The sequence below is a fragment of the Rhinoderma darwinii genome, chromosome 9 (assembly GCF_050947455.1).
Source record: "Rhinoderma darwinii isolate aRhiDar2 chromosome 9, aRhiDar2.hap1, whole genome shotgun sequence".
NCBI lineage: Eukaryota > Metazoa > Chordata > Amphibia > Anura > Rhinodermatidae > Rhinoderma > Rhinoderma darwinii.
This window is the reverse complement of record NC_134695.1, coordinates 64,838,480-64,860,140: the sequence shown is the minus strand read 5'-3', so window position 1 is coordinate 64,860,140 and position 21,661 is coordinate 64,838,480. Positions and strand designations below refer to the sequence as shown.

Below are 21,661 nucleotides of genomic sequence, written 5' to 3'. Positions count from 1 at the left end.
CACCCGTACTTTAACTTTGTTATTTCATCAGAGGAGTCTCAAAATTGTTGTTTCAGGTTTTATGAAATTTGAGATCATGCGGTTCTGTGCCGAAAACAATAGCAGATTATCAAAATTGCTGGATTATTAAATCCTCCATGCAAATCAGAAATTAAGTTCCGCCGGACTGGCAAAATTGATCAAAGTTGGCATAATCGAATATAAATTGGGCACGCTGGGAATTGTTGTTCCCAAAATACCGCAGTACCAGGCGTTGTGTAGAGCTGCGCGGTACCTTCTGAAACACTCTCACGGACCGACCACTCTCACAGGACGGGGAAGGGAGAGGCGACAGTGATGACATCTAGGAGGTCCCAGCAGTGAAATATTCTCATGCTTATGGGTGCGGTGGGCAGGGGTACACACGATGACATCATGGAGTGGGCTTGCCGTTAAATTAAAGTATGGTGAGAAGGTGGCTGGGCGGGAGGGATAGGAAAAAAAAGAGAAAAAAAGGAACTACCTAATAAACCGCTATAAAATGTAGAGCATATTTCACCTTACTTAGGTTCTTACCAGCATTTCATTATCTGATGGGACATTAGTTTTCACATTCAGATAACATTTTCCAATTTTTCTATGTTGTCAGCCGTGTTAACTTGTCTGCATAGAATCTAAGGATCTGTTCACACTGCGGTCAGAGCCTCCATCTGCAATTACGTCAGGTTTGATGAGAATAATAGTGCCGCACGCAGCGTTATTTTTCACTTCAAACGGCAAACACAGTTTAGGAACCTGATGAACCTCATTTAAGTCAATGAAGTCCATCAGGCGCCGTTGGTATCCGCCGTACGACAGATCGGGCAATGGTTGTTTCTGTTAGAACAGCGGTTTATGGATTGGAGCCCCGAGTAGACTATATGGATGCTTAGATTTTCACAACTAACTTTGTTTGAGAATAGAGGTCAGAGATGCGCATTAATAGGGGTTGCCCTAATTTGAAAACTAAAAGGAAACCGTCCAGGCTAATATCACCTGACCATATAATGCATAGTGGTACGGAGTCAACCATCCTTTCAATACACCAACCCCATTTTTAAAAGATATCCATAATATTTGTCTTCCTTCTTTAAAAGCCTGATCCTGAGTTACATCCTGTATTATACTCCAGAGCTGCACTCACTGTTCTGCTGGTGGAGTCACTGTGTACATACATTACATTACTTATCCTGTACTGATCCTGAGTTACATCCTGTATTATACTCCAGAGCTGCACTCACTATTCTGCTGGTGGAGTCACGGTCTACATACATTACTTATCCTGTACTGATCCTGAGTTACATCTTGTATTATACTCCAGAGCTGCAGTAACTATTCTGCTGTTGGAGTCACTGTGTACATACATTATGCTACTTAAGCTTGTGCTAATCCTGAGTAACACCCCTAATAGTTTAGCCGAGTTCCTATAATGCAGGGCATGTTGTATGGAGGACACTTCCCAGAAAGCAATTTGTCATGAAAAGCTCTGTGCAGACGTTGAGCCAGCAATAGCTATAAGTGATTTGAAGATAGCAAAATTGTGAATGCAGCTCTGGAGTATAATACAAGCTGTAACAATTTTACTAATACGTTGGACTGGGTTATACTTTTCTGTATGTAGGGTAATAAAACACCATCATAACGGTGACAGGAACCTGCATGTGACGGCCTATAAATTAATCAGTTCCTTTATAGGTTTTGACAATCTAATCTGGTTCCGAGCCACAATTGTGCACCGCGATCTTTGCAATAAGTCCTTATTAAACAGTCAGATACAGCGTGTATACCTCCCGCCTATATAGAGACTGACTGTGATCTGTAATTGTACGATTAACCCATTTATACCTGCACAACAGAAAAGGGTGACATTTTTTTTAACCAGTGCAATGCCTGCTGGGAGTTCTAGTTCTACAGCATAAAACGCTCATCTTTCTTGATGCATAGTTTTTGTTTCAGTTCTGGACAGTGTCGTTGGGATTTTTCCAAAATAATCTGGGAAGTGGTGACATCAGAGGGTGCCCATTAATGAGCAGGGCTGTTCTCAGGATGATACATAGACTTAATACTGGTCTGCAAGTCTCTGAAAAATCCTTACAACTCTCCTGGTCTCAGAAGATCGTAACGCATCAGATGACGTATACCAGTGTGAAAAGACCGCACGGCACGTAGTACAGCTAGATGTATGTATGTATGTGCCCTTAAAAAGGTGCTCACTTCAACACTATTTGCGATATCAGGTCTGAGGACCCCCCTCTATAAGTCAGAATACAGAGCGGCTCTGGCAGACTGGACCGGTCTACGATACATGCCATGTGCATATCCACTTCACTGGAAATATCAGATTGTCCACGGCTTCCCCCGGCAAGATCAGCTGTTGGCCAGCAGCGGTGGGAGCCGAAGCGGCTCCTATCTAAAAGGGGTTGTCTCTAACACATTGGCGGCATATCTCGAGGATATGCCACCAATGTCCTACCGGTGTCCGCGGCTTCAGACTACTAGGTGTCCGCGGCTTCAGACTACTAGGTGTCCGCGGCTTCAGACAAGCGTTGCGCACCCATCGGTTCCTGAAGGATGCACCACATGGACGGCTTTTAACTATCATAGGTCAGCCAATGGGAAAAAAGGTTAAGAGTAGAAAGAGCACGGCTCTTTCATAGTTCCACAGCCACTTCCTACTATCAATTGGTGGGGTGGTCACATCGGTAAGACCACCACCAATCGGATATTGATAGCATATGGCCATTTCTCAGCATTTTCAAGATTCCTGTTGGATGTCCATGGATGGAAACATTTCTTACTACATCACGTGGCTGATTTTCAGCCACTGGAAGTACCAAATACAATTCCATTCAGGTGGATGGCTCGGATGAGGTTTGGTCAAATAAAGTTTTTTTGCCATGATTTTCGCTAAAAACCACAGAGACCATGTAAATATATTCCCTGACACTGTAACGAGTCCAGCATCTGTGTCAGAAAGACATGATCAAAATGGTTTCTATTCTTTAATGGCAAACAGTGATCTTTAGGATGGTTGGAAATTTTCCTAAATTTTGCACTAGGCCCCCCCCCCCCCCCAGGCTTGCTCTGTAAGAAGCTGCCGGTATTTAGGGATTTTGCCCATTTTTAAAGCTCTGGAAATCTCTGCTCCCATCTGTCGGTATAGATTATCCCTCACAATGATATTTTTGTAATGGAGACCACGATCAGGCAGCGGTGACGCTCTCCAGACACCGACTTATCTCACCTTTGCAGTGTCGGCAATTTCTTGGATTCCCTTGCTGCCGGCTTGCTTTATTATAGGAGTGATTAGTCCTCGCTCAGTTGCCACGGCGATAGAAATGTCAATTGACTCCAGAGGGCTCGGTCCTTCACCGTTCCAAGTGACGTTTACTTCAGGAATTTGCTGTGGATGGGAGGAAAAGCATAAGTTATATGTCGAGAAAATCACAAATCAACATCTGGACAAATTATGTTAATGACAATTATTGGAGATGGGAATCGAAAAATAAAAAATAATTACAGCAAACAATTTGAACTAAAAATGTACTATTTTGTGTACACAGCTCCTATGCACAGCTATGTCTCTCCATGGATACAGACTACGAAGAAATCCTATGTAGTCTGACTCTGCATTCATGTGATAATATCTTCTATCTCCTCCCCTCTTCTATCGTCCGTAGATTAGCAAGAAGCAGAATCGGGGGGAGTGGAGTAATAATCGTTTGGAGGAGGGGGGATAATGCTAGGAGTTTTATTTTTAGGGGTCGGCTCCTTAGCTCCATCGAAGGGAAATCCTAATTCTTCATGCAGACCAAGACATTTTGGACAATTGTAGCTTCCAATTTTGTGGGAACAGTTTGGGGTTCGGCCCTTTTCTATTCCAGCATGACTGCGCCCCAGTGCACAAGGTCCATAAAGGCATGGCTGGTTGGTTGGGGGAGTTTGGTGATTACGGAGATTACGAGCCAGATCCCCTTCTCCAACATCAGTGTCCGACCTCACAAATGGGCGAGTTTGTTTGACGTACTGCTACTGATTTTATTTGAATGCTTTTATTCTTCTATTTTCTGTAAGTATGGAATAAATCTTGCGTATTGCAAAAAACAGAACAAAACAGAGGGTGTTGCACTATTTCTCCTCTTCTCTATTGGAGTCATAGGATTTATCCTGCCTGGAGCTTGAACACTGGGATATGGTGCAGAGCTCTGTGGTACTACAAGAATCAGAACAACTGCATACACCTTCTCTGGATTGTAGATTGTCTATTGCTTGTAGACAGAGCAGAAACATCTATAAGACTACAGGGTGGACGGCGTTTCTCGGTGCCGTTCGAGTGGTGAAAAACGATATATACTTTCGACCTCACAAATGATCTTCTGGCTGAATAGGCAAAAATCCCCACAGACACCCCAAAATCTAATCTTGTAGAAGACCCCCAGAAGAGCAGAGGTCATAAAAGCTCCTGTAGGTGTAATGTGGAGGTGTCCCAATACTATTGTCCAGATAGATAGATAGATATATATGAGATAGAGAGATCAGTGGCGTAGCTATAGGGGTCGCAAATAGCGACCGGGCCCCGAAGCCAGGGGGGCCCACGGCCCCCCGCACCACATCAATAAAAAGTTACTATAGTAACTCGGGCCCCTGTTACTATAGTAACAGACTGTACTTACCTTCCTGGTTATGGATCGCAGCGGAGGTCCTGACGTCACAGCGCTATGCGCCGCGCACAACATCGAGAGGACAGGACTTCCGCCGCGGCTGAAGAGGAAGGTAAGATTAGTAGCCCTGACTGGTGGGGTCCGACTCCCGGGACCCGCCAATCAGATGTTTTGAAGGGGCCGCAGCACTCGTACGAGAGCTGCTTCCCCTTCATTCCGGTCACACTGTGAATCGGTATCGGCGATTCACAGTGTGAGCGAGTAGTGAAATGAAGGGGAAGCAGCTCTCGTACGAGTGCTGCGGCCCCTTCAAAACAGCTGATTGGCAGGTCCCGGGAGACGGACCCCGACACATCAGCTATTGATAGCCTATCATGAGGATAGGCCATCAATGTTTAGGGACTGGACAACCCCTTTAAGCCTACGATGTAGCAGGCTTAGGGGGCCCATGAGACAGGATCACAGATTGTGTGATGGTGTCTGCTGGGCCCTGTATCTAAGCCAATCACATGGTAGGCTTAGATACATGGCCCATGTGTGATCCTGTCTGATGGGCCCTGTATATAAGCCTACCACACTGTAGGTTTAGATACAGGGCCCCAGCACACAGTAATCTTATACTGTATAAGATTACTGTCTACTGGACTCTGTATCTAAGCCTACCTTGTGGTAGGCTTAGATACAGGATCCCACAGACCGTATCACACATGGGCCCTGTATCTAAGCCTAACACACGTGTTACTAATCGTTTTTTTTGTGTGTTTTCTTACAGGTTCGGTCGTTGGACTACGTCGGATTCCAGGACTACTTCGATGACCGCTTTTTTTATTATCAATAAAATGGTTAATGAGGGCTGTGTGGTTTTTTTATTTTATTTCAATAAAATATTTTTTCTATGTCTGTGTTTTTTTTTAAACTATATTACTACCGCCTTAGTAATGGCCGCCGGCTGATTGACAACCTCCATTACTAAGGCGGGGCTTAGTGTTAGCCAGGGCAGAGGCTAACACTAACCCCCATTATTACCCCGGTACCCACCGCCACCAGGGGTGCTGGGAAGAGCCGGGTACCATCCAGTACCTGACCATCTGTAGTGATGGTCGGCCACAGGCTGGTATTATCAGGAGGGGAAAGGCCAAAAACAGTGGCCTTTCCCACCCTGAGGATGCTAGGCTGCTTTATTGTATCTGGCTGGTTATGAAAAATGGGGGGGACCCCACGTCATTTAAAAAAAAATAAAAATAATAATTGGAAAGAACGATGGGGGCCCCCCCCCCCAATTTTCATAACCTGCCAGATACAACACAGCAGCAGCATTACCAGGGTGGTAGGGGCCACTGTTTTTGGCCTTCCCAGCCTAATACTACCAGCCTGCGGCCACCCCGGTGTCTGACCGTAACTGCAGATGGTCGGGTACTGGTTCGTACCCGGCTCTTCCCAGTACCCCTGGTGGCGGTGGGTACCGGGGTAATAATGGGGATTAGTGTTGGCCTTTGCACCGGCTAACATTAAGCCCCGCCTTAGTAATGGAGGTTGTCAATCAGCCAGCGGCCATTACTAAGGCAATGATAATAAAGTTTAAAAAGATACAAGCACATAGAAAAAATAATTTTATTGAAATAAAAAAACACAACCCTCATTAACCATTTTATTGACAATAAAAAAACGCTGTAATTGAAGTCCTCGTATCCGAAGTCCAACAACCGAACCTGTAAAAAAAACACAAACACACAAAAATAATCAGTAACACATAAAGAACCTTTCCTGGGTCCAGTGCTGGAGCCGCAATGTCAGCGAGCTGAGTCCTGTATCTAATCCGATCATGTGTGATACTGTCTGCTGAGCCACTGTATCTAATCCTATCATGTGTGATACTGTCTGCTGAGCCACTGTATCTAATCCTATCATGTGTGATACTGTCTGCTGAGCTGTGTATCTAATCCTATCATGTGTGATACTGTCTGCTGGGCCCTATATCTAATCCTATCATGTGTGATACTGTCTGCTGAGCTGTGTATCTAATCCTATCATGTGTGATACTGTCTGCTGGGCCCTATATCTAATCCTATCATGTGTGATACTGTCTGCTGAGCCACTGTATCTAATCCTATCATGTGTGATACTATCTGCTGGGCCCTATATCTAATCCTATCATGTGTGATACTGTCTGCTGAGCCACTGTATCTAATCCTATCATGTGTGATACTGTCTGCTGGGCCCTATATCTAATCCGATCGTGTGCTACTGTCTGCTGAGCCACTGTATCTAATCCTATCGTGTGTGATACTATCTGCTGGGCCCTATATCTAATCCGATCATGTGTGATACTGTCTGCTGAGCCATTGTATCTAATCCTATCATGTGTGATACTGTCTGCTCAGCCACTGTATCTAATCCTATCATGTGTGATACTGTCAGCTGAGCCACTGTATGTAATCCTATCTATAGTTGATAGGGTCGTAGTGCTATAGATATGCTTTGCTGTCTCATATACACACATACATTTTTTTGGGGGGCGGGGACACACATATGTATTTGGGCTATTTCCCTTGACATTTTAAGTCCTTAGTGATGCCCCTGGCTGCTAGTGCTGCATTGTTGGGTCACTTAGGAGACCCAGCGATGCAGCTGAAAGCTGCGGACCGTCGGCCATGAGAAGTTTGCGGGGGAGGGGGGGGGCCCAATAAGAACTTTTGCATCGGGGCCCATGAGCCTTTAGCTACGCCCCTGAGAGAGATAGATATGAGATAGAAATATAGATATGAGATAGAAATATAGATATGAGATAGAAATATAGATATGAGATAGAAATATAGATATGAGATAGAAATATAGATATGAGATAGAAATATAGATATGAGAGAGAGAGAAATAGATAGATAGATAGATAGATAGATAGATAGATATTAGAGTGGGGATAGATAGATAGATAGATAGATAGATAGATAGATAGATAGATAGATAGATAGATATAGACTGGGTTCTGGGAGCTTTGTAGAGTTAAAAACCTATAAAAGTCATAATAAAGGTGAATAATACATATACTACAGAGCATTTCCACTTCCTCTCTGATACAAACTGCAACATATGGCAAATCCCTGTCCGGAGCGTCTGTGCTACAGGAACAGCAGAGCGGTACAGTGCGGCTCACACAGAGTTCCAGAGATTCAAACAAAAGAGCAAGTCAACTGGAACTCCCCAAAGATTACGTTTTAGAAATTAAAATAATGGCAGCAGGAACACATTTGCTTCCTCTAGACTGTGACATGCCCCATGTCGGTGAAATGAATTTTCCTATCCAGTAGACACGGGCAGAGGAGCCTCGGCTGCTGGAGGAGAGAGAGGGGTGACGGGGGCCCGGAGTCGCTGCTGCTCCGGGAGACGTTACAAGGAAATACTCTACATGTGCTCAATATCCGGCACTACCCAGAGGGAGCAGCCACCTGTGCCTATACTACAACCCCCCCAATCCACAGTTATAAAGATGGTTCCGCTTTATAGGTCATAAAAGAGGCAAATGGGGAACAGGTGACGTGGCTGGAGTCCAACGTGCATGGTGGGGAAGCTGAAAAGAACAAGATAAATATCTATACATATAAAAGGAGTATATAAAAGGAACGGTAAATAATAATACACTTATTAGTATATTTATATAGTGTATGCAGGTACATGTATTTATCACACCCACCCAGTAGGTTTTTGCGCCTTCGTTGTGAAGATTACGCATTGCTGAGAAATACCCGTCACACTCACAAGGGTGCAGGAAGCCGAGAAGTGGCCCGTTTCCTGTAGAACTGCTTTAGTTGTCCCTGATAAACTGGAAACCTTCACTGCGGTCTCCATAATAAAGGTTTTTAATATATCAATTATTCCATTCATATCAGTTCTATGGGTTCAGGGACAACTGAGGACCCTGCAAACAGCAACCTCAATCTCAGCTTCCTGAACTACTGTGTACGTAACTTAAAGGGTAACCAAACTTTTGAAAAATTTCTGACACGTCAGAAGTTTTGATCGGTGGGAGTCCGAGCACGGAGATCCCCACCGATCGCTAAAACGAAGCGGCAGAAGCGATCAGGTGAGCGCTGTGCCGCTTTGTTTTCGATCGGCTTTCCTCGTAAAGCCAGGAGAGCGGTGTACGGAATAATAGACTTTCTATTGAGCCCGTACACCGCTCCAAGGAAAGCCGATGAGAAACCAAGCGGCACAGCCGCTTCGTTTTAGTGCTCGGTGGGTTTCTCCATGCTTGGAGGACCACTGATTAAAACTTCTGACATGTCAAAAGTTTTTTAAAAGTTCAGTTACAGTTTGAGGCGTATTCCCTGTAAAAGATATGCCATCACTTTTGATCGGTGGGGATTCGATCTCTAGGATCCCCAACACTCCTGTGAATGAAGGGGCTTTAGCGCTGCATCCCTTTGAAATTTTTCCAGCAGAGCAGCGCTCCCAGATGCCAGTCGTGCAGCGCTCCCGGACTCACATGAATGGACTGTGCTGCAGTTTCTTGTACAGGTCGTGGCCAGGAGCGCTGCTCTGCAGAGAAAAACAGTGAAGGTGGTTTAGCACTGCGCCTATTAATTCTGAGGATCAGTGGGGGGGGTCCCAAAAGTCGGATCCCCAGAATAAGAAAGTAATGGCACATATTAACATTATGCAGTAACTAAATGAGATGGGAATAACCCTTTAAGGTAAGTTGAGATATTTAGCTTATTCCGAGTCAAGTCTAACTGTAAAGACAACTGTAGACTTACTGGGGTACAGGGGCAGAGTTTGTGTCCACCCCTCAGGCTTCATTCACATGTTGCAGTAACGGCGCAGTTTTTGCTAAAAACTGTGATATGACTACAACTTGTGAATACAACCTCAACTGTTTTTCATGAACAGGAGAGCGGTAAATCTGATCTGCTGCAGGTGCGGTGGAATACTGGACGCCATTATGAAATATTCACACGTTGCTTCTGAGTTGCAGTTTTACGAAAATTATGGCAAAATTGCATTAAAATCATAACCCAACGGCAACGTGTGAATATACGGTTAGTGTGGATCGATACAGCAAATAAGGTTCGCTACAGTAAAATGTTTTTAATTTGGCAAAGGGACCTGAAATGTGCCGGATTATTAGAGATTCTGGATTATTGGATGGTCATAGGAAAGAACATCAAACACTTGGGTGTGGAAAGAGAAATTTAGGCAGAAATCTTAAAAATAAAATGTTCGGATGAAATCATAGAGTTTGGCGCAGTTTGTGAATGCTCGTTTAGGTCTGTTCGTTTTTGGGTAAAACAATTGGCGGATTATCTGGATGATCAGATTGTAGATGAGAGGAATTTCACTGTTGGTTTATCCATCGCAGGACGCAGCTCGCTGTATAAATTTACTTCGTTGAACCAGGAAATGTTAATTGAGGAGGACAGGTGCGCTTTAAAGGGGTTGTCCCAAGTTGACTCAAATTTTTTTTTTTAAACATTCTAAGCAGGAAATGAATTTTAAAACATTTGCTGTTAAAAAAAATTTAAAATTCATTTCCTAAGTGCCTTTTTTTTACACTTGATAACTCAGCAAGTGCTGGTTATCTTTTCTAAAAAGGGGCGTGAGCGGCTCGATGTCAATCAAGCCGCTCCGCTCTGCAGTGTGCGCGCTCCCGATGTTGCTAGATACTGTAGTTCTAACAACATCGGGAGAATGTTCGTCTCAAGCGGGCATGGTAAGCCCGATTGAGACGAACTTACCGTGAATGTAAACTATACTACACTACACTACACTACACTACACTACATTTACCCCGTTTCGGCAAACAACTTCTCCCCCACCCTGTCACTACATGTAATGTTTGTAGCCGCCGTACCGGTGCTGCATCAGCACCCGGCGAACAACTAAAAATATATAAAAAAAATAAACTCACCTAAGACGTTCTAACGGCGCTCTGAACGGTCCCGTCACTTGCCATCTTCCCTCTTCTTGGCGCCGCTCGCATTCATAGTAACAATGCGTTGTGGCGCAGATGACGTAATCATATCAGGCCCACGTGATTACGTCATCTGCACCCACCGCTCTGTTATTGTGAATGGGAGAAGAAAAGTGACGGGACCTTTCAGCTCTTCGTGGGAACGTCTTAGTGAGTTTATTTTTGTATGTATGTTGTCATGTATGTGTATATGTGCATGTATGTTTTCTTGTATGTATGTTGTCCTGTTTGTATGTGTATATGTGCATGTGTGTATGTTTTCATGTATGTATGTTGTCATGTTTGTATGTGTGTATGTTTTCATGTATGTATGTTTTCATGTAGGTATGTTTGCATGTATGTTTGTATGTATGTTTTCATGTATGTATGTTGTCATGTTTGTATGTGTATATGTGCATGTATGTTTGCATGTATGTATATATGTACATGTTTGTATGTATGGTTGAATGCAAGTATGTATATATGTATGTTTGCATGTATGTATGTTTGCATGTATGTATGTTTGTATGTATGTATGTTTGCATGTATGTATGTTTTCTTGTATGTATGTTGTCATGTTTGTATGTGTATATGTGCATGTATGTTTGCATGTATGTATGTTTGCATGTATGTATGTTTTCATGTATGTATGTTTGCTTGTATGTATGTTTGCTTGTATGCATGTATGTTTGCTTGCATGTATGTATGTTTGCTTGCATGTATGTATGTTTGCTTGCATGTATGTTTGTATGTATGTTTTCTTGTATGTATGTTGTCATGTTTGTATGTGTATATGTGCATGTATGTGTATGTATGTATGTATGTATGTTTGTTTGCGTGTATGTATGTATGCTTGTATGTATGTATGTATGTATGTATGTATGTATGTATGTATGTTTGCTTGTATGTATGTTGTCATATTTGTATGTGTATATGTGCATGTATGTTTGCATGTATGTATGTTTTCATGTATGTATGTTTTCTTGTATGTATGTATGTTGTCATGTTTGTATGTGTATATGTGCATGTATGTTTGCATGTATGTATGTTTTCATGTATGTATGTTTGTATGTATGTTTTCTTGTATGTATGTTGTCATGTTTGTATGTGTATATGTGCATGTATGTTTGCATGTATGTATGTTTTCATGTATGTATGTATGTTTGTATGTATGTTTTCTTGTATGTATGTTGTCATGTTTGTATGTGTATATGTGCATGTATGTTTGCATGTATGTATGCTTGCATGTATGTTTGCTTGTATGTATGTTTGCTTGTATGTATGTTTGCTTGTATGTATGTATGTTTGCTTGTATGTATGTATGTATGTATGTATGTTTGCATGTATGTATGTTTGCTTGCATGTATGTATGTTTGCTTGCTTGTATGTTTGCTTGCTTGTATGTTTGCTTGCTTGTATGTATGTTTGCTTGTATGTATGTTTGCTTGTATGTATGTTTGCTTGTATGTATGTTTGCTTGTATGTATGTATGTTTGTTTGTATAAATGTCTGTATGGCCATGTATGATACTGTCTGCCCTGTATCTAAGCCAACTTTGCCGCAGGCTTCTATACATGGTATAACAGTCAGTATCACACATGAAAGTGAAACTAAGCCTACGACATGTTTTATTTCATTTTTTTTTTTATATTTTTGATTTTTTACAGGTTTGGTGTTTGGACTACGTCGGTTTCGAGGACTACTTAGATGACGCTTTTTTATTTCATCAATAAAATGGTTAATGAGGGTTGTGTTGGGGGTGCTTTATTTCAATAAAATATTTTATCTATCTTTGTGTTTTATTTTCAAGTTTTATTACTATCACTTTAGTAATGGCCGCTGTCTGAGTGACAACATCCATTACTAAGGCGAGGCTTAGTGTTAGCCGGTGCAGAGGCTAACACTAACCACCATTATTACCCCGGTACCCACCACCACCAGGGGTGCCGGGAAGAGCTGGGTACGATCCAGTACCCGACCATCTATTGTAATGGTCGGGCCCCGGGGCGGCCGCAGGCTGGTATTATGAGGCTGGGAAGGGCCAAAAACAGTGGACCTTCCCACCCTTGTAATGCTAGGCTGCTGCTGCTGTGTTGTATCTGGCTGGTTATAAAAATGGGGGGGACCCCACGTCATTTTTTTTTTATTATTTATTATTTTTTTTTATTAAAAAGACATGGGGTTCCACCCAATTTATCATAACCAGCCACATACAACACAGTGTTATTAGCCTGGGAATGTACTAAGCCAGTGGCCCCTCCCACCCGTGTAATGCCAGGCTGCTGCGGCCTTGTATATGGCTGGTTATTAAAAATGTGGACCCAACGTCTATTGTTAAATTTTAAAAAAAAAACGACGTGGGGGTCCCCCACATTTTTATAACCAGCCCGATACAACACAGCAGCAGCAGCCTAGCATTACAAGGGTGGGAAGGTCCACTGTTTTTGGCCCTTCCCAGCCTCATAATACCAGCCTGCGGCCGCCCCAGAGCCCGACCATCACAACAGATGGTCGGGTACTGGATCGTACCAAGCTCTTCCCGGCACCCCTGGTGGTGGTGGGTACCGGGGTAATAATGGGTGGTTAGTGCTAGCCTCTGCACCGGCTAACACTAAGCCCCGCCTTAATAATGGACGCTGTCAATCAGCCAACTGCCATTATCTAGGCACTAATAAAGTTTGAAAAAAAAAGACAAAGACAATTTTTTTTTTATTGAAATAAGAAATCCCCAACAAAACCCTCGTTAACCATTTTATTAAAATTTTCAAAAAACGTAGATCTATGCAGTAGTCCAACGAATCGAAGATGTAGTCCAATTGGTACATCAAAATCTGCAACAACATAAAAAAAAAAGTTATCAATGTGAACAATACCGATACTTATACTCACCTACACACACACACACACAAACAACCACACACAAACATATACACAAACACATAAACACACACCCATATATTACACAAACACACATAAACACATACACACAAACATATACACACATATACACACAAACACACACATACACACAAACACATGTACACAAACACACCCATATATACACAAACACACATAAACAAACACACAAATATACATATACAAAAATACACACACATACACACAAACATATGCACAAACACACCCATATATACACAAACACACACACAAACATATACACAAACACACCCATATATACACAAACACACATATACACACAAACATATACACAAACATGTACACAAACACACCCATATATACACAAACACACACATATACAAAAACACACACACACACACACAAACATATACACACAAACATATACACAAACACACCCATATACACACATACACAAAAATATACACAAACATATACACATACACACAAATACACCCATATATACACTCACACATAAACACACACACACACACACACACACATATGCACAAACACATATACACAAACACACCCATATATACACAAACACACACACATATACACAAACACATGTACACAAACACACCCAAATATACACAAACACACATACACAAACACACATACACAAACATATACAGAAACACACCCATATATACACAAACACACACATATACACACACACACACATATACACACAAACATATGTACACAAACACACCCATATATACACAAACACATACACAAACCCACACATATACAAAAACACACACACACAAACATATACACACACAAACACAAAAATATACACAAACATATACACATACACACAAATACACCCATATATACACTCACACATAAACACACACACACACAAACACATATACACAAACACACCCATATATACACAGACACACACACACACACACACACAAACATATACACACTTACCTTTAGCGGAGCGCAGACTTCTCCTTGCGACGGGTGCCTTTCCACTGCATCTTCTGCGCATGCGCCGAGAAGCGCCGAGATGCGCGTTCACGAGCAAATGACATCCTCTGCTCCGGACGCAGAGGATGTCATTACGCATGCGCGGCCACCGCTAAAGGTAAATAGCGGTGGCCGGGAACCTAGGCAACGAGCAGGATACAAAGAGGGACCGACCGCAACTTCAATCAAGAATAGCAAGAAAACGACATCGCTGGACGACGGACAGGTAATTAGAATTCTTCTTATTTTTACATGGGGGAGCTTTATAGCTCCATTTATCAACTTGGGACAACCCCTTTAAGTCGAGCAGATGTCCACGTGATAATTAGGGAGACATATACTGATGTAATCCACTGAAACATGACACAACACATTATTACAGCTCCGTCCAAGACCTCACACTCTGCCCTGTTCACACACCGCAGAAGTGCCCGGCTGCCCACGTACCGCAGATGCTGAAACCTTTCCTATTAAAATCATTGTAACCCCCGCCATATGGGGCACACCTCCGCGTTATATGTGCAGCCCACCCTTTATTACATGCTTTTACTCATCTGGCATCCATGGTACCACTGGATTAACAAATTTTCCAGATTACTGAATATTTTTATTTCAGTTTTTATCACTATGACACTATTAAAGAGGGTACCATTACATCCCCCAAAAGAGCCTCCGAAACTGTCAAACAGGGGCTGAAAAGAGAGCACTTTCTAGTTCAGTGGTGTCACATGATCACTTTCAGCCAGTCAGCAGCTCTGAAAGGATCAAGTGATGCAGTCTGCGACTCCCGTTTCGGAGTGCATGTCACATGATCATTTACAGAGCAGCTGATTGGCAGAGGGATCATGTGACTCCACAAAAACAACTTTCTTTTTAGAACCCCATTTGCCAGATTGGGGGGCTGTTAATGATGTCCGGTGACCTCTCCTGTCATGTCGGTTTTAGTAAATACTTGTAGTCCCCATAAAATAACAATTCTGGAACATCTTTTCTTAGAATTTTATGTTGTGCTGGTCCTCTGTTATTCCTCCAAGAAATGTATGAATATATTGGCAACTGGGTGTTACCAGTTGGGGGTGTGTCCTTACACAGAGTGACACTGTCCAATCAGAGCGGACAGAGTGAGACTGTGTAGGGATACGCCTCCTTGACAAGGGTCATTTTAAACACCAAGTAGTCAATTTGTCCATAGGTTTCTAGGAGGAATAACAGAGGAACGGCATAATGCAGAGTTCTAAGAAAATAGGTTCCAGAATTATTTCAAAAAAAGTATTTACTAAAAATAGATATGTCAGAAGAGACAACTGGTCCCCTTTAAGTGGTTGCAGTTACACTCACTAGTACAACTCTATTGGGGCATAACATTGACGCTCTAATTTAAAGGGGTCTGATAAAGTGATGGGTTCTCATTAAAATCAGTCAAATAATCTATTAAAGTGAAGCTTTCATTTGAAGCCACTTTAAAGGCTTGTCAGTAAACGGTGGTCCCTCATTTAGGACCTCCATCAAAAAGCAGGAAAAGATAGATACAAAGAGCGTCTCCCCCTCTCTGGAGGACCCGACACGTCTCTGCTTTGCAAAGATAGCTCATTGATTTCAATAGGCAGCATGTAATGCTTAATTTCCCCTATGGTGGCGCTGCAGGGGAATTGAACACTTGCTACTAGGCTCCTCAGCAGATTATAACTATTCATATAACTGGGATTCCAGCAATGGGACTCCCTGGGATCAGTTTATTTACTGGAGACCATTATAACAAAAAGGAATAAACTAAAGATAAGTCAATTCCAAATACTATATAGACAGCGTCTGAAATGGGAGCAATTCCGCAAAAAAAGGTCAGTAGGTTTTATAATCGGCATCCAGTATTCTGTGAATGGATTGCTTTCAGAAGCAGCTGGGATGTCCTGCTGGGTGAGTGATCGATTCACAGAATACAGGCTGCCATAAACAGTGCCTGTAGTCTCCCTCTAGTGCGGATTGTCCTTTCCTTGACTAATATTGATGGCCTATCCTCGGAATAGTCTATCAATATCTTAATAGTGTCAGAGTACCGATTCCCAGCACACCCGCGATCAGCTGATCATCAAGTCCCCTTCGTTGTTTACCAGTCATAGCGCCGTACATCTGGTAGTGGCTGTGTCCGGTACTACCTGCATTAACAAATGTATATTAGGCAACATTTTCAGGTTAGGATGATATTTAATCTAAGACCCTGTGGCCGAAATGAAACTACAACTCCCAACATGTTCTGACAGTCACAGGTTGCCAACCACAGACCTAGGATATATGTTGCTGTACCGAACAGAATGGACTTACTTTGAGAGTGACGGCCGTGGCTTTGATGATGAAATCATTGACGGAGACCTTAATATTATCTGAATTTGATGCGGAAAAAAAAAAGAGAATATGTGTTAACGAGATCATCATCCTCTCCCCATCCCCACCCTGACTCTGGAGATATAACAGCTGGCTCGCCTCTGCCCCTAAAATTCCCATTCATTAGGTATTAATTGTACTAGTGCTCTTATTAACCACTTGTTTAAAGTGTTCTTTTTTACAGGTAACAATTTTGGAAGCGGAGCCAATTTTCATAGACCCTCCCTTCAAATCAGTCAATTAAAACAAAGACTCAAGTGTTGCTCCCCAAAAACAGGAAAATTAAGCACTTCATCAACCACCTTTAAAGTTCTTGTGCTTACTGGTTCATGAATAGAATGCCACAAAAGCAGTGAAGACTGACACAGGCAGTGCAGCAGAAGAGATGAATAGTGACAACCGCACCCCCCTCTTACCCTGAAATGACAATGCAAATTTATTAACCATTTAGTGTCTGGGGACATCTGGGTGACAACCCCTATGGTCACTGCAATGGCTGCCATATGTCATTTCTTGGAATCATTTGAATGGTAATTACATTTTTTTTTTTTACAGATGACTGGGGGACTTATATTGTCATCATTAGTGAATTGAGGTAATAACTGGGAGCCACCAGCAGGGGTGGGGTAGCAATGTAAGTATTCAGGATATCCCAGACCGCACTCCACTAACGGAACAGAGGCGTGGTTCGCAATCTACTAACTAGGTCAAGAAAAGCGAGCGCTGGGAATATACTGCATACGGTTTTATTATTGAGTTCAATGAACAAGCTGTATGCACTGAGCTCCCTCTAGTGGTGGCTGCAGGCAGACAAAATGATATAATCTAAATCTATGGCTATGCAGGGGATTTGGAGCTCTGTATCAGAAAATTGGAGCGGAAATCACTATAAAGATACATTAAAAAAATGAATCGGCACAGATAAAAAACAAAAAAGGGGGGGGGGCGGCATTCCCTTTAAGTTTTATTTACATAAAACCCCTTTAAGAATCCTCGTTACATGATGTAAGAACTGAATTAAGGCTCGCAATGGAGGCAGAAGGGTTAATCCTGTAATCCCTAATCTCAGCAGAAAAAAACATTGGTTTGCTTGGTCCAGTTACTCAATACTGATTTAATAATCTCACTTTGTCTCCCTCTCCAGCTCTGCTGTGCCCTCGCCACGGCTTCCTACCCAGGAAATATAGCTGCCAGTCCCCAGCGTGTGGGAACCCCTCTTTATTTAGTAGCTGTCACCCTGCGCCAGTGACCTGTATATGAACACTGATAAATGACGGAGGAGCCTGTGAAGCTCAGGGACTCTCCGCGGGAGCTGCCAGGGGGTACATTCAATGAGAAATCACCAGGAACTAAATCTCCTCGAATTTAAAGAGCAAGTCCTAAAAAGAAGGCCAGGAAACGCTATTCAACTGTCTGTTTCTAGGAAAGCTGGATTTTAACTAGTTTGGAAATACTAGAGCTCCTATGTTGACACTCAACTTTCCCAGATTCCTGAATGGCAAAATTGCCTATTTAGTATGCGGTCCCCAATGTGGACCTAATATTAGATAATATTCCCACCTCAAAGACACTGGAATCAATTTCACAAATGCAATTCTCATTTCAGTAAATTTCCTGAGAGAATCGAATGCAAAATCATTACACAGCAAATCTACCATTCAGGAATCTAAGAAAGCTGGGTGATAGCCCATACGGAACTGGTGGCCATACTGATTTTGCCAGATTCCTGATAGAAAATGTCTAGCAATATTGGATAGGAAAACATATCACTACAAGACTATTCAGACAGGCTGTTCAGGATTCTAGGAGAAGCTGGGTGACAACCTTTGTGGAGCATTAAAAGGGTTATCTGTGTCGCAGTTCCCAGCGGTATGCCGGGGGGGGGGGGCTGCTGTGCAGGAGACATGCTGAGGGGAACTTGGTCTCTGTTTTCAGGACCAGCGAGGTCTCCAGAGGTCAGACCCCCATTTCTGTGGCTGTCATATTGGCTTCCACACAGCTTTCCCATGATCCAGAAGAGCAAACTACTTATGTAGTGATAGAGAGGAGCAGGATATGTTGAGTGATTAACTGGTATTAGGTTTCAAAAAAATCTGGAATTGTTTTTCTTGGGAGGCAGAGGCGTTTCTTTTTCCGGGCGGCTTTTGGCTGCTCGCGGGAAGAAAAAAGCGGCATTTGTCCTTTCCTCCCGCGGTTTCCGCCTCTGACCTCTACATTAAAATCAATGGGAGACAGAAAAAAAAAAAAAGCGGCTCTCGTTTGCGCTTTTTTTGCCACGTTTTTTTGTTTTTGTACTAGCAGAAAAAAAACCTGCGTTAAAACAACGCTGGCAGTTCAACATCTGCCTCATAATTCCTGAAGGAATTTTGAGGATGATTTTCTATGCCTACAAAAAAAACTCTGTGTGAACTAGGCCTAACAATGCAGCTTCATCTGATAGGAGAACATTTCGCTGCTAGATTATCCAGACTGGTTCTTTAGGGAAAAGCTGGGTGACGACTCGCATGGGACCTTTAATGACGGTCATACTAGTTTTCCCCCAGCTTAATCGAAAATGACAAAGGAGCTCACTAAAGTAGTGATACGCGAGCCCAGAATACATCACAGGGTTACTGGGCGGATTCACATTTAGAACTTAAGGTGGGCAACAACCAGTGTTTCCTCTGAACTATCCGCTCTGGAAAGGAAAGAGTTAAAACCCAATTCTAATCGAAACTGATGAACTGTGGTATATCTAACTGTGGGACTGAAGGGGACGGAGCATGACACAGGCACTGGGCATCACACTTGTGCATCAACTTTGTTTGGAGCGTTCCTTTAATTTTACGTTACTCTAATCCGAGGAGCACCAATTTGATGCCTCATCTTTACAGAATGTGTTTTGCCTAAAATGTAAGTGAGGATAAAAAAATTTGGAGGTGGGGGGTGTCGTTACGGAATAGGATTTTCCTGCAGTTTCCGCTATTTCATCTGTAATTACACCACCCAGCTCCATCGAGTCTGGGAACTTTGGCTCCGTCCCATGCTCGGTGACCAAATACGTTGCGTCTCTAGGAAAATAGCTGGAGCCTGGCAGTTAAACCTTCCATTAGCAGCGAGGTCGTGGCCTGAGCAGAACACAGGGATTATACAACCACATTATACAGACCTATTTTTCTTAATCTGATGGATTTTTTTTTTTTTTTAATGGAATAATCTACAATGTATATAGACAAATCGGTATTAACATTAACCCATTCTGCGGAGTCGTCGCATTAAAGTGTTTTCATTTTGATTACATAATTCCAGTTCTTAAAGGGGTATTCCGGTTGCGTAATTCAATATCAACTCTCTCCCCATGTTCTTTCCCTCCCTATTGCCAAATATGCCGACTTTTGTCTTGAAGTCCCAGAATTCTTTGCTGCAGTCTTTTCACAACGTGCGTTCACCAGCTCCTCTGCTCTCCGATTGGCTAATTTTCGAGCAGCCTGACGCACACATCTTTCCCTAACCTAGGCTCCGTTCACATCTGCGTCGGGGCTCCGTTCATTGGTTCCGTCGGACCTTTCCGTCAGGGGAACCCATGAATGGAAACCTGACAAACTAACGGAAACCATAGGTTTTCTGTTTGCATCACCATTCATTTCAATGGTGACTAATCCGGTGCAAATGGAGTCTGTTTGTCACCGTTGTTTAAGGGTTCCGTAGTTTTGATGGAATGAATAGCGCAATCGACTACGGCATTGATTCCATCAAAACGACGGAACTCAAACAACTGAGAAACGGAAACCATTTGCACCGGAGCCGTCACCATTGAAATCAATGGTAATGCAAACGGAAACCTATGGTTTGCGTTTGTTTCAGTCAGGGTTCCGTTCATGGGTTCCCCTGACGGAAAGCTCAGACGGAACCCATGAACGGAGTCCCGACGCAGATGTGAACAAAGCCTAACTAGTGAACTTCCGAAATAACGTTTTCATCATGCAGCACCACTTCAAGGGACTTGGCGCATTTCTGAAGATGTAGTGACAGGCTATAAGAGTTATACTGTACAGTGAATGCGGCTGCTTTGTGAACTAATGTGCATGCTCGGCAAAACCTACTGCAGACAGAGGAGTGGAGGAGGGCTCCTGCTGCAGCCAGTTGCCTTACAGCCAGCCTAATTTGTGGTATGTAAGAAGGAAGATGTGACATATAAAGAATAATTCTTTATATACTACTCCCATCCTTGATTGCAACAGAAGATAGGATAGAATCACTGGGCTCTTCCAGCCTCTTAGCAAAAGATTTAATATTTCAGCAACCCTTAGACTCATTCAAAACAATATGTTTATAATGAGTCGTTTCCACGTGAGGGAATTTGGGGGCTGCTGAGTGATGAGACGATGAATGGTGCAGTTTATCATAAGCCCCCTACTTTTTCTTAATAGTGGGTGCAATTGCACCTATTCATTTATTTATCTGTATAATTTGTATATTTTTTATTAGGGGTCTGTTTCCCTTTAAGAAACTACAGTCTATGTAAAACCTCCACCGGTTCAAATCCTTCAGTAAGATTATTTGGCGATGGGCGGAAAGTGCTTTTGAATGTAGTTACGAGTCTATAAAGTTAGGACCCACGTGATTGATCCTTCACATTTGGGCAGGATGCATATTTTGGCGCTCTTAGCGATATCGAACGTTTGGCCATTTGGTGCTCGTAACTCATAATAACACTGCGCGCTGGCCATGTACAGGCTGACACAGATAGGACAATGAT

The 21,661-nt window shown here is 42.7% G+C and overlaps 1 protein-coding gene across 1 annotated transcript in view; it reads right to left on the bottom strand.

Moving 5' to 3' along the window:
- PDHX (pyruvate dehydrogenase complex component X) overlaps positions 1-21,661 on the bottom strand; it is a 75,417-nt gene that overhangs the window by 6,990 nt on the left and 46,766 nt on the right. The window contains exons 8-9 of the mRNA XM_075838008.1: positions 16,864-16,922; positions 3,263-3,421 (exon numbers count right to left, since the gene is read on the bottom strand). Coding sequence (XP_075694123.1) covers positions 3,263-3,421; positions 16,864-16,922 — 218 coding nt within the window. The remainder of the gene's footprint in view (positions 1-3,262; positions 3,422-16,863; positions 16,923-21,661) is intronic.